We start from the raw sequence: 15084 nt of genomic DNA, 5'->3' as shown, positions 1-15084 counted from the left end.
AGAGATATTCAACAAAGCTTTACCAGCAAAAGTTTTATCATGCATTAACGTTAATATTCTCATCTAATTGTGTTTGTTTGTTGTTTTATATCATATTTATATATGTATGTGTATGTATGTATGTATGTATGTAAAATTTCTACATAGATTTTATAATGGTAATGAATTCTGCTATTATATAAATACATAAATGCAATATAACTATAAAAACATTTGCAATTAAAGGTTTACTAATTTGGTTTATATATACAGTTGAAGTCAGAATTATTAGCCCCCCTGAATTATTCGCCCCCCTGTTTATTTTTTCCCCCAATTTCTTTTTTTCTGGAGAGCAGATTTCTTTAACGCATTTCTAAACATAATAGTTTTAATAACTCATTTCTAATAACTGATTTATTTTATTATTTGCCATGATGACAGTAAATAATATTGGACTAGATATTTTTCAAGACACTTCTATACAGCTTAAAGTGACATTTAAAGGCTTAACTAGGTTAATTAGGTTAACTAGGGGGGTTAGGGGAATAATCAAGTTCTTGTATAATGATGGTTTGTTCTGTAGACAATCGAAAAAAAATTGCTTAAAGGGGCTAATAATATTGACCTTAAAATGGTTCATAAAAAATTAAAAACAGCTTTTATTTCAGCCGAAATAAAACAAATAAGACTTTCTCCAGAAGAAAAAATATTATCAGACATACTGTGAAAATTTCCTTGCTCTGTTAAACATCATTTGGGAAATATTTAAATAGGAAAAAAAAAATTCAAAGGGGGGCTAATAATTCTGACTTCAACTGTTTATATATATATATATTTACGATTAATCATTAAAAGACCAGGATCTCAACACTCACTCAATATAAATGATAAATTATGGTGATTTGCATATGTTTATTAATTCTTTGAATCGCTGCATTCAAATCTCAAAAACACAAAAATTAGGAAAGAGATTCAGTCTTTAATAGGTTACAAACAGTCAAATAACACAGAAGCACTGGGAGAACAGTTTATAATTTAGATAAAACCACTGATGTTTATGGTAAAGATTAAAATCATCATTTTAAAAATGCTCAAGAATGGAAGTTGTAGGCAGCATTTACATTATTTAACCAATAGGTGGCGAAAACCAGCCATCAAAATATGCCACTGAATAATTCTTCAAAAATGATCATCTAGCAATGAAACGTAAAGTTTTATGAGTGAAGAACTAAATAATTTATTGAAAATATGACTAAAAATAAATATGGGTTGTACAAATGATAATGTTAGATTTCTACATTTAGCGTCATCAGCAACAGCAGTAATAACAGTGAATTTTCACAGCACTGAATATTTAACAATTTTTTTTATTCTTTCACACATTCGTTTTTCTTTCGGTTTGGTCCCTTTATTAATCTGGGGTCGCCACAGCGGAATGAACTGCCAATTTATCCAGCACATGTTTTACCCAGCGGATGCCCTTCCAGCTGCAACCCATCACTGGAAAACATCCATACACACTCTTTCACACACATACACTACGGACAATTTAGCTTACCCAATTCACTTATAGCGCATGTCTTTGGGCTTGTGGGGGAAACCGGAGCACCGCTGGAAACCCACACCAACACGGGGAGAACATGCAAACTCCACACAGAAATGCCAACTGACCCAGCCGAGGCTCAACCAGCGACCTTCTTGGTGTGAGGCGAATGTGCCACCCACTGCACCACCAAGCAGCCTTTTCATTTTTATTCAGCTGATTATTTCTTAATGCCAGTAAATTTATTTATTTATTTTTTTTATGGAAAATAAGGTTTTGATGGTGCAGACATGATGATGAAGAGTGAAGCAAACTGAATTACTCTGAATTTAATTAAAAATCACCAGAGACGAGTTACAGATTATTGCAGATGACAACAGGAAGCGATGAGGAGGTTATTAATGGCGATGAAGAAAGATAAGACACAAACACTGATACACAGAAAGAGGAGCTTCAGAAGGTCTGCGTGAGATAAAGACAGTTGGAGATCAAATGAGAGGAGAAAGAGAAGGAGAAATGGCGCTGCAGTGTGTGTGTGTGTGTGTGTGTGCGTGTGTGTGTGTGTGTGTGTGTGGGCATACTGTTAGCACGGTGACTCATTCTGCACTGAGCAGCAGTAATCAGCCCTGCTGCCTCCTGCTGCTTGTGTGAGTGTGTGCGTGTGCCTGAATATGTGGTTTAGGAGGACACTTCCTGTTTGTGCGTGCACGTGTACACATGTAGAGTTAGAAAAAAGATTAATAAAGTCAAATGTTAAAAAGTCAAATAATTATTCAGAATTTAATCTCTATATAGAAATATATAAAATATACAATAAAATATTTCTAGTTTAAATATGTGGAGCAAGATTTTGGACAAATGAGATTTCACTCTGGATGACATTTTCTGTGTGTGTGTAGGTGTGTGTGTGTGCGCAGTGCTTCCCACACATTGGGATCTATTTTAATGATCTAGATGAAAAGTCTAAAGCGCATGGTGCTGAATTCACTTTTGCTATTTTAAGGTTGGAAAAATACGGTTTGCACCACGGCACATGGTCTTTACAGGGCTGTGCTTATTCTCTTACTCAGTTCTGGGTGTGTTTTGAGCATAACGTGCATTAAACCAATCAGAGTCTCATCTCCCATTCCCTTTAAGAGTTGTGTCAGGCCATGGCACATTTGCTAGTTAGATAGCAGACTTTGTAAGTGGAAAAACTGAACGCTTCACTAGCGAGAAAACAGTTAAACAGAGCTTCTGCAGCGCGAGGATAAAGAACGAGCCTCCTCCATTCAGCCTCTTTACTTTACTTTTACCCTTTACTTTCGTGGATAAGGAAACCCATTAGCCTACATATTTATTTTAGTTTGTTAAGTACAAAAACTATTTCTAAATTCCGTTCTAATTTCCAGCAAAGGAATAAATGAATAATAATGAAGTGTGGTCAAAACTGAGTTATATCCAAACACACGTCCTGTTCTTATGCCCCATATTGTGATGCAGACATCACCAAAACCCCACAGGTGGACAAATCTAAACCTGTTTTTTTAAAACAAATATAAATATGCAGATAATAAATAATATAGCTAATAATAATAACATAGCATGAATGCTAACTGTCATGAATAAACTGAAAAAATCCCCCCGAGATGAAGAAGGCATGTGGTTTTTATATTTATGTCGAAAATAATAATTTTTGTAATATTTTAATCCTTTAATTCTTCATCTGTAAAGATATTTGTGTATTGCTCTACATCCTGTGTGTATTAAGCAATGTGTAAGCATTTAAGGTGCGCAACTAACGCACTCTGCGCTGGACTTTAGACCCAACACAACAATGCGCCTTGACACATCTCCTTTTTAGACCAGCACACCCATGAGTTCCCAGAGCAGCGCGAATGGATTTGCTATTTAAAAAACTTGGTGCAAAACGGGAAAATTAGGGTTGCGTTGGTCTGAAAATAGCAACACATCAAACCAAACACGTCTTGCGCCTTATTATGCCAGGTGTATTATAGGGCCCATACACCTTTACACCTTGCCACTCAGGTATATTTACGACTGGCCTAGTATATTTGTGACATTTATTTTTTACTATTATTATCATCCTTTTATGCTTTTTTTGTATCCGCCCAATAGCCAAACGTCCGCGATCGATTAACCAGTGGAAAATCTCCTCTACACGTTTCCTACTTCTCATTGTGTGTAGACAAGAACTGTCAAAACTACCACAGACAATCTCAGACGCTCTGCAGAGAGCCATAGGACCCACAGAGCCTTTTTAGGACTTGAAAATACATCTGATCTGCATTTCTAAATTTCCGAAAATGTCCGGGATGCGGCTTTTGCTTTCGCTTTCTAAAGTCGGCGTTAATTGTATGTGTTTTTGCGTTACATTTTTATTTTAAGCCTGATTGACTTTCACTTGGTTTGCAGCTGACAGCACGTGCACAGCCACAAGAGCGAGAGAAACATTAATTAATTAATTATTTGATCTCAACGACTCAGATATACCTTTCTATATACTCGGAGAGGATCTACATTTTTTATTCTTGCAATTATTATGCTTTTTAGAGATGAAGAGTTCCGATGCAAAAGCTGCTAAACGCCACTTCTGCCAAAAATGAGCTAATGACATTGAGGGAATGCTTCAGGCACGTAGTACACCATCAACAAATAGATTTGCTTCAAATCATATAAATAATGAATAAATAAAAATTCAGAAATAACAGTTTGTTGGCAAAAGCCGCTAAACGCCACTTGCCTTTGACAGCAAAAGCCACAATATCCCGAGAACCAGCCAAATGTTGCGAATGGAATCTTATATTTTCAATGTAGCAGCGCGCTGATACGCCGGCTTTTATGAGGAGACTCTTTTATTCCACTTGCGATTTCGATTTTAAAGACTCTTTAAAAGAGTTTGAACTGGATGAGCCTGTCCGATAGTCAGTGAATGGCAAATCAAAATGTCCCTTACCTCAAAACGAAAACACACTGTAAAACACACTGTACAGTCAGAAGTGTAGCCTGCATTCATAAAGTTTTTTTGCGCAGCGACGCTACTTTAAATGAGTCCGATTTACTCTACATTAAACAGCAACTGCGTTTCATGAAAGACAGAGTTAAGATGCTGTTCTTTTATCCAGCATAGATGCTATGAGGATAAACAAGAGACGGAAAAGAGACCAAGACCTTGAGTATGGTGAGAATGAATGAATGACAGCTTCTAAAAGTGTCTCCGGACATGCCCTTTTAGCCCAGTAGGCCTACCTTGTGTTTTATTTGCTAATGTAAGCTATTTAAAAATATATATATAATATATAAAACTACACATTATTTATATTACTTCATATTCCCTATACGTCTGATAAGCTTTTTATATTAGTGGACAATGGTTGATGGTTAATGGTTGATATTGATGTTTCACAATGTTTTAAACTACAATATTTGAATCTACCAAGCTTAGTTTACAATGTTTACATTCAATTCAATTCACCTTTATTTGTATAGCGCTTATACAATGTAGATTGTGTCAAAGCAGCTTCACATAAAAGGTCACAGTAAATAGTAAATAGGAACAGTGTAGTTCAGTTTGTAGTGTTTAAGTTCAGTTCAGTTTAGCTCAGTTCAGTGTGGTTTAATAATCACTACTGAGAGTCCAAATATTGAAGAGCAAATCCAACGATGCGCAGCTCTATAGATCCCGAACCATGGAAGCCAGTGGCGACAGCGGAGAGGGAAAAAAAACTTCACATTGTTCTACTTACATTAAATCTAAATCCCAATTATCAGAAATGACAACAGATTGTTAAGATTCAATGTCAGTTTTAATGTTGTTGATTAATGCAGTTACTTGACAGAATTTATTCATTAATTTTTCTTCTGCTTTTTCCCTGGTTTACCACAGTGGAATGAACCCCCACTTACTTGACAGAATTTATTCATTATTTTTTCTTCTGCTTTTTCCCTGGTTTACCACAGCGGAATGAACCGCCACTTACTTGACATATTTATATATTCTTAATTTTCGGTGGTTTGTGTAATGTGTTTTATGTTTGGTAAAATAATTTCTAATCGCATCTCTAGTAATTTTTCAACTAAATACACTGTCTTGTCCCAATAGGTGGATTTAGAGGTTTTTGCAAAAAAAGCACAAGTGGATTTAGCTGTTTTTTTTGACGCAAAAGATAATCCATTGTCTAAATTGACATTTATGAAAAAAAAGGTATTTTATTTACTAGCTAATAGCCTTATCATTACATATAAAATGAAACTTCTGAACCTAATCAGAGGAGCCTGCTAGAAAATGCTCATTTACAAGAAAAGAGGTCTGATAGATTTAGAGGGTTTTGCATCTGAACTCTTCAGATATTGTCTGTTTTCATTCCTTTATGTCATTTATTTCTAATTTGCTGTATATATTTTTATTTGATGATGTGCATATATTGCATATTTTATACATATCTAACGTGCTTTGGCAATACTGTACAAAATGTCAGCAGCAGATTTTACCTGTCAGAGGGTGCACATGGCTCCTGAATAGAAAACAAATACATTTCTTTTTTATTTCAACAGTCTTTTTTCAATCCATTAAAAAGAAACAGTGTATAACAGTGTCATAATCAATAAAAATATTGTTAAAAATCACTTTTTATTGTCGCATATAGGTAACCATGTACTGTTGGTAAAAGGTGTTTCAATCCGGCTACCACAGCAAGTACATTTTAAACCTGTGGGAGGCACTGGTGCGTGTGTGTTTTGTAGATTTCAAATGAATAGTGTACAAAAACTTTTTATGAATTAAAATAATGAATCAGAATTTATTTGCTTGTTTATTTAACTATTTAAACACAATTAAAAAGTAAAAATGTACAGTAAAATATTTCTGAAAAACAATCCTTCAGAGAGCATATTTGTGTTGTATGATTTTGGTCCACTCTGCATTCCTCTGTGTTTGTGTGTGTGTGAATTATAAAGTATTGTACATTCATTCATTCATTTATTTTCTTTTTAGATTATTCCCTTTATTAATTAGGGGTTGCCACAGCGGAATGAACCGCCAACTTATCCAGCATATGTTTTACGCAGCAGATGCCCTTCCAGACGCAACACAACACTGGGAGAATTGTACATTAATATTATAAATTTTTTTATATTGTAAATGAATAAAGTATTCATACATTCATTCATTTTCCTTTAGCTTAGTCCCTTATTCATCAGGGAAATGAACCACCAGCATATGTTTCGCACAGCAAATGCCCTTCCAGCTGCAACCCAGTACTGCGAAACACCCATACACACTCATTTACGCACACACTCATACACTATGCCCAATATAGTTCATCCAATTCACCTATAGTGCATGTGTTTGGACTGTGGGGGAAACCAGAGCACCCGGAGGATCTTCACACAGATATGCCAACTGGCCCAGCTGGAAATCGAATCATCGACTTTCTTGCTGTGAGGCGACAGTGCTAACCACTGAGCCACCATGCCACCAATAAATAGTCCTTCTGAGCATAATTTGAATATGTGGAGCATGAATTTTGAACTGATTTCCAAGGTAAAAAGTCTTTAAAAGTCTATCAAATGAGCAGTTATCAGATTTCCAGGTTTGAGTCCTTGAAATAGACAGAAGAAAATAATACAAATGCAGTAGTTTTACAGATGAACATACACGACTGAATATGTGTCCGTCTGTCTTTCAGACTCCGTCCAAACTCCTCTCCAGTATTTTGGGCAAGAGTAACCTGCAGTTCGCTGGCATGAGCATCAACCTCAACATCTCCACCAGCAGTTTAAACCTGATGACACCCGACTCCAAACAGGTTCACACACACACACACACACACACTGATCGTCTCTCTTTCAGGAGCCAGTGTTGTATTCCAGATGAATGATTCCCCTTCCTCTTTCCACAGATAATAGCCAATCATCACATGCAGTCCATATCCTTTGCCTCCGGTGGAGATCCGGTAAGGTTTTACACTAGTGAATCATTCTTCAGCTGACGTTCATTCACACAAATCTCAGAGTCACTTGCAAAAAATTAAGAGGGATTGACTTCAGTGTTTCTTTGATCAAGGGAGGCGTAATGTTTGTGGTATTTGAGTAGTTTGTAAAGGTTTTACACTCTCATTTCCTATTTAAAAATTTCACGAATAAGGCATTTTTTACAAATTTGAATATGTAAATAATGTGAGTGATCCATTTTAATGATGTTATAATTATGCAAACAAATACTTTTATCCTATCACAATAGTCATTCTTTTGAAACTTGAATGACTGCAGTTTTATTACGTAAATGAGTGGGTCTTGACAGCTGAATGAGCAAATCTGCTGGTTTAATATGTAGATGTGGGCAGTCTTATGTAAATGAGTTCATACCTGTTCATAGAGTATTGTAATGAGCTTACAGTTATGATATAGTTATGACATTTTAATGAATGATGGCGATTTAATATTAAATATGTAAATATTAATATGTAAATGTAGATCTAATGTTAATGAGCTCATAGTTTTGTCATAATCTTGACAACTGAATGAATGAATCCGCGGCTTTGATATGTTAATGTGAGTCTTATGTTTATGAGCTCATATTTATGTCATAATCATAACAATTTAATAAACGACTGTTTAATATGCAAATGTGGGTGAGTTTATATTAATGAGATTATAGAGTATCATCATGAAAATTGAATGATCATATCTGCAGGTTTAATATGTAAATATGGGCGGTCATAGTTATGAGATAGTTAATATAATTACTATATAATGATATAGGTATGGTTAATAGGTTTTTAATATGTAAATGTGAATGTTGTGTTAATGAGCTCATAGTTTTGTCATAATCTTAACAACTGAATGAGGGAATCTGCAGGTTTAAAATGTAAATATGGGCGGTCATAGTTATGATATAGTTAATATAATTACTATATAATGATATAGGTATAGTTAATAGGTTTTAATATGTAAATGTGGATGTTGTGTTAATGAGCTCATAGTTTTGTCATAATCTTAACAACTGAATAAGTGAATCTGCAGGTTTAAAATGTAAATATGGGCGGTCATAGTTATGATATAGTTAATATAATTACTATATAATGATATAGGTATAGTTAATAGGTTTTAATATGTAAATGTGGATGTTGTGTTAATGAGCTCATAGTTTTGTCATAATCTTAACAACTGAATGAGTGAATCTGCAGGTTTAATATGTAAATGTGGGTGGTCTTATGTTTATGAGCTCAAATGGGGGTGGCTTTATTGTAACATGAGCTCACAGTTATGAAATAGTTATGATAAATAATTTCAGTTTGCCACTTTAGATGATTCTTTATCTAATAGAGTGTTAAAGAAACATGGAATGTGAAACTGGCTCTGTTTGGACATTAATCGCTCTCTCTCTTCTTCTGTCAACAGGACACAACTGATTACGTTGCTTATGTGGCGAAGGATCCTGTTAACCGGAGAGGTACAGTATTACACCTGTATTTTCCTCAAAAAGATGACTTTTAACAGCAACCAAAATTAATTAATGCATTGCTTTATTGTATGTACAGGTTTCATAAAGTCACATAAGTAAACGTTAATGTTTTCAAATGAACAGTGACAAATACGCATATTATATAGTCATATGTTAAAACCGATTAAAATAATAATACATTTTATTAGTTATTAACGCTCTTTAATAAAATGCACATTTATATTTAGTCATTAAGCAGACGCTTTTGTCCAAAACGATTTACAATTGAGGAGGCACAGGTGGTTGGTCAATCCCACTCACCTGTTTGAGGCACACTTACAATTCTATAGGTTGAGGTTGTCATGAGGTGTGTTCTGGTGGGATTATTTAAAATGATTACGACTTTTGATTTTACTGTGTTATAAAAAATTACCTACAAAATTAACATCAGCAAAGATTAATAAATTACTTGGTAGTTTGCATTACACTGACTTTAGTCAAAGTCCGGGTGAACCAGAAGTTGCTGAGATTTTAATTTCAGTATGTTGATGTACTTCCAACTGAAACTGAAGATTGATTAGAGTCGGGGCTTTCTTTTGCGCATCGTTCCCTCATAGCAAACTCACGGTAAGAGAGGGTATTATTATGTAGTTGCTATGGAAACCTTGAGGTTGACGTCAACAGAAGAAACGCCAATCCAAACACAGAAGTAAATGGTTAGACTTTCATTGAATTTTTTTTTCAGTGGATTTAAATAACTCGGCCTTTTGGTAGTACCCAGAATAGCACTAAAGTCCTCTAAAGGAGGTCGAGCTCTCTAATATATGGCTCCTAAACTCTGGAATAGCCTTCCTGATAATATCTGAGGCTCAGACACACTCTCTCAGTTCAAAACAAGATTAAAACCACAAAAATGCCCTGGATACTACCAGAAGCCTTCAGTTTTATGCAGATGCACTGCAAAGAAAAAATATTTGATCACCCCAGTCAATCTAAATGAATGAAATCTTTAAAATTAGAGCTATTTAAGTCATCTAGTGAAATTACATTCCGATCACAGCAAAACAAATAAATTTTTTTCCAATATCATGCAGCCCTAACTCAAACTGTGCAGTGTTTTATGTTAGACGCTTCACAGCTGACATTATATTCTTGTTGGTGAACCACAGTTTCATCCCTATGGCTCCTGAGGGCCCGTTTCATATTGTTGGTTTCGCTGTAACGCTGCATTCACACACAAGCATGATTGATCAGTTCACCACGGCCACATTTAGCATCAGAAAATCAATCTCTGTGGCTGTTGTATCTGCCTCTCTTTTCATTTCATGGATCTTTTAACTTCCTGTCGGTGCAGAGGCCACGTTTGAAAACTCTGGCTGTACTTTCTAATGCGTTTTCTATGTTGTCGGTGGAAAGATGCAGTAATGGACACTGTACAGTGGAGGAAGTCAGCAGATCGCCATCCATTTGCCCATATGCTGATATTTAATACTTCTGAATGCATGCCTCTTATGTTTTTGATTTCTTCTCTGTTTGAATTTAAACATTAAAATAAAAACAATAGATATTAGACACTCTTATAACCAGCATTTTATGTGACCTTTAATTAATCACTGAGAGCTGTAAAGTAGTTTTATATTAACGTAAAATCTCTTTTGGAACAATCGATTGGTTTTAGATCAACAAAAAAAGTGTGTGAACTCGAGTAATTATTATTAAGCAATTATTGGTGATTATTATTGGTATGAATGTGCATATATTTGCTGTTAAATTGTGTGTGTAGATTAGTGCTATCAAACGATCAATTGAATCCAAGTTAACTATTTGTATTTACATAATGTGTGTACTCACTATGTAGAAATAGTGTGTATAAATTAAACCAACCCAGGCTCATTCTGAGAACGTAGTCCCGTGGACGTTTCTGGTGACCGCGAAATACGTAGTCGGGGGTACGTACGGCTGCATTTCATTTTTTTAAGGTGTGACGCCGTTCCCTTCGGCGCTTGCCGGCCGGCCAGCCGGCCGCTCGCCTCCGTGTGGAGGGCTTTACCGCTGCAACCAGTTTGTCCGGTTAGCTCTTCGTGTACTCTGGCGGACTCGAGGCGCAGAGAGGGGCTGACCACGACGACGACAACCGGGTTCGAGTCCGGGGAAGAGCGGTTCCAGAAATCAGGTAAGAAAACAAAAACAAAATCCAAAAAAATGAAGCGAACAAGTTCGCCACAGGATGAGAATGTGGTCAAAATCCGAAAACGTGGTAAAAATCAGACGAGGGCTTTTCTTTTTCTGGACGGCTTTTGTGAATCGTCGTTGGTTGGGTTTAGGGACGGAGGAGGGTGGGTCAGCCGATTGGCCGGTCGCACGGTCAATCATTCTGTCATCCAGGCAGACAGGCGGAAGGTCGTTCGACAGCGGCCTCTAGCGGGTTTACGCGAGAACGGCGCGGGAAAAAGCGCGCACAGCTGCCTCTCGCGGACTCGTGAAAACAAAAACTGCAAAAATATGTACCTCCCGGGACGTATTTCGCGGTCTCCAGAAACGTCCCCGGGACTACGTTCTCAGAATGAGCCTTGGTTGAATTAAACATATAAATAAAACATATAAAATACAAAAAAATGCAAAAACAAAATATATACATATATATTTATGTGTATATACTTTGTATTAAATATACTTATTTAATTTACAAATATAAATATAAATTCTCAAATATAATTTTGTTTATATTTATATACATGCACAGTGCCCACACACACACACACACTGTTATGATCACCAGCGATCTAGCGGCTTCAGCTGAGACTGTGTGTGTGTGTGTGTGTGCAATCACCGGAACTAGGAGCAGGTGTGTATGTAAGGGTGCATGACTGGTGCTTGTAGTCTATGAAATGGCGGATTTGTTGTCCTTTGGCGATCTGCAGTCGCTGGATCGCCGGTCATCATAACACATATACACACATTATATAGGCTTATACAAAAGTTCTGTCTGGTTCTCGAATCTGATTGGCTGATAGCTGTGTGATATTCTGCAATAACAGCACTAATACAGCCTCTTCACCATTCTGTATTAATCTGCCCACATAGCGAGACAGCAGATCAATTAACTCACTACAGTTTGACAAATATTGCAGCAGTTAGACTACATAACGTACTTTTGAGGCTTTTTTAGGAGATAATGTAGTTGTTTAGATTATAACTCTGCAGTTTAATTATAAGGATAGTGGCTATTTTAAATATTTATAATTTCAGAGATACAGCGCATTGTCATCTATCAACCTGTCATATTGAGCAGAGCAAAGACAGTTGACGTTCCACCACAAGGTGGCGACAGAGACTGCATTATAAGCCCTTAGAGGAGAAAAACTCAGTGCAACGCACATATCACATATACTGTTACAATGGTGTGACGCTGACAACATGGGTGAGGATCCAAACACCGGTTTTATCATGCAGAGAATGGTCAGGCGGGAAACAGTCAATACAGGAGCAAACAGATGTATACAGGCAATCCAGAATCGTAGTCAATAAGCAGGTGAATGGTCAAAGGCAGGCAGCAGACATGATTAAACAAACAAAACAAAGATCGATACATGGCCAGACTAGGCATCGTAATGTTCACTATACAGTTCAACAAGACTCAGCCATGAGTGTCTCAAAGTTAGCCGTATATATGTTTGTGTAATCAGTACTTGAACAGCATCAGCTGTGTGTTTGCAATCAGTCAGCATCAGGAACCGGTTGTGTGTGTGGTGCATGACTGGGTCTTGTAGTCCATTTAATGTCGGATTTGTAGTTCTATGCAATGTGAATGTTCTCCAGCGATCTATGATGGTTAGATCGATTGTGATCGTGACATATACAGCCATATTGCACTGCTACTCATGTGATATTGCTCATATATAGAGAGAATATGTAGAAAATATACATAATTGTAGAAAAAGTGTACTTTTTTTCTTTTTAATTTTAACTTATTTTAGCTATTTGCCAAGGCAGTGAATTGATGTATTAAAACAACAAAAACTGAAATAATAAAAATGTATAAAAAATAAATAGACATAATAAAAAACACTATGACAAACTGTTTCTAATCAGATTTTTAAAAACACACGTTTGTGGGCATTTATTTCCCAATACATTTTTAGTTTGCAGCAAAACATTTTCTTCTGCATAATTGATTTTCTTGAACTCATGTTTTTTTTTAGCCTGTCATATTCTGGAGTGCTCTGACGGTCTGGCCCAGGATGTGATCAGTACAATCGGTCAGGCGTTTGACCTGCGCTTTCAGCTCTACCTGCAGTGCCCCTCCAGCAAACCCTCGTCCATTCACGACAGGTGAGTTCACATGAGCACACCAGGGATGCGTCCCAAATCGCCTGCACTGTGAAAAATATCCGTTAATTAACAGGTTCCGTATTTTGTTTATTTCCAGGTGTGAATTGCATTATGGGATCTTGATCTCTGCTATGTTGAATTTTGATGTTAAAAATTCAACACTAGATTAATAAAGTGACAAAGGTATTTTAATAAGAGACATTGGGGCTCTATTTTAACAATCTGGGCACAAAGTCTAAAGCGCATGGCACAAAAGCATTAAGGGCATGTCTGAATCCACTTTTGCTATTTTAAGATTTATTTTTGGCCTTTATTAAGTGGATAGGACAGTATTTTAGACAGGAAACGAAAAGGGAAAGAAAAAAAGGGTTTAGGTACGGGAAATGTCCTCGGGCCAGGATTCGAACTCGTGACGTCCTGAAGTGCTATCGCACCATATGTCAGCGCGCTAACCACTAGGCTATTGCACCGACACACTTTTGCTATTTTAAGGATTGATAACTACGCACTGGTCTAACAGGGTTGTGCTTATTCTCTGAATGAGTTCTGGGTGTGTTTTGAGCATAACATGCATTAAACCAATCAGAGTCTCATCTCCTATTCCCTTTAAGAGTCAGTTGCGTCACGCCATGGCACATTTGCTATTTACATGGCGGACTTTGTAAGTGTAAAAACTGAACGCTTCACTAGCGAGAAAACAGTTAAACATCTTCTGCAGCGCAAGGATATAGAACGAGCTTCCTCCATTCAGTCTCTTTACTTTCTCTTTACTTTACTTTTACTCTTTACTTTACTCCTTTACTTTTGTACATAAGGAAAAGATGGAAACTCACTCCACTGAAGACATCCATTAGCCTACATATTTAATTTAGTTTGTTAAGCACAAATTAGTTTCAAAACTATTTCTAAATTCAGTTCTAATTTCCAGCAAAGGAATAAATGAACAATAATAACGAAGTGTGCTCAAAAAACTGAGTTATATCCAAACACAGGCCCTATTCTTATGCCAAATGGTGATCATACGTCTAAAAAATGACAGGTGGACAAATATAAAATTGTTTTAATTAAAGCACATACTAAACATGTCTTGCGCCTGGGTGTATGATAGGGCCCACGATATTGTTTAAGAACTAATATAGAGAGAATTAAGTCAATTTAAATATCAGAAAGAGTACCAGGTTTTTGTACCGTAATTTGCAACACAAACAATTATTTCAAACAATTAAATATGTAAATTTTTAAACTTTTCAACATCAAAAGATTTTGGAGGAAAGATCAAGAACCCATAATGCAATTCAAAAGCATATATAAGTAAAAAAAACATCAATCATCAAATATGGAAAACTGATAATTTACAAATGTTTTTTGCAGTGTACTACTCGAGTAGGTACTACATTTGAATTTAAATTTACTACAGTAGAAAAGTACGTTCTCTATAGTGTGAATGTGAGTAGTATGAATGAAATCACACGTACTACATCTGCCATTTGTCATCATCACGTGACCTACCCATGTTAATTGTGTTGTTTCTATCCCATTCATGAATTATCTCACAGTGCATCATGAGAAAGTGTAGGTTCCATCAGATGCACACTTCAGAATTTCGCCGGACGTAGTATTCGTATACACTTCTTGCATACTGTTTTTCCACTACTATGTATGAATTTGGACAAACTACTCGGCTCACAAACTGTTTTAATGTGCTATATAGTATGGAAGTATGCGATTTCGAATCCAGGCCATGACTCTGAAGCCAAAGATGACTGCAAACACTCATTCTGTGCTC

General features: G+C 36.2%; 1 protein-coding gene across 1 annotated transcript in view; it reads left to right on the top strand.

Annotated features, from left to right (window-relative positions):
- shc3 (SHC (Src homology 2 domain containing) transforming protein 3) overlaps positions 1-15084 on the top strand; it is a 59225-nt gene that overhangs the window by 28424 nt on the left and 15717 nt on the right. Inside the window, exons 5-8 of the mRNA XM_056446261.1 lie at positions 7210-7329; positions 7423-7476; positions 8924-8975; positions 13169-13298. Of these exons, the coding sequence (XP_056302236.1) occupies positions 7210-7329; positions 7423-7476; positions 8924-8975; positions 13169-13298 (356 nt within the window). The remainder of the gene's footprint in view (positions 1-7209; positions 7330-7422; positions 7477-8923; positions 8976-13168; positions 13299-15084) is intronic.

This window comes from Danio aesculapii, chromosome 21, assembly GCF_903798145.1.
Source record: "Danio aesculapii chromosome 21, fDanAes4.1, whole genome shotgun sequence".
Taxonomy (NCBI): Eukaryota; Metazoa; Chordata; class Actinopteri; order Cypriniformes; family Danionidae; genus Danio; species Danio aesculapii.
Note: the sequence above shows the minus strand (reverse complement) of the source record. Positions and strands in the feature narration are given on the sequence as shown.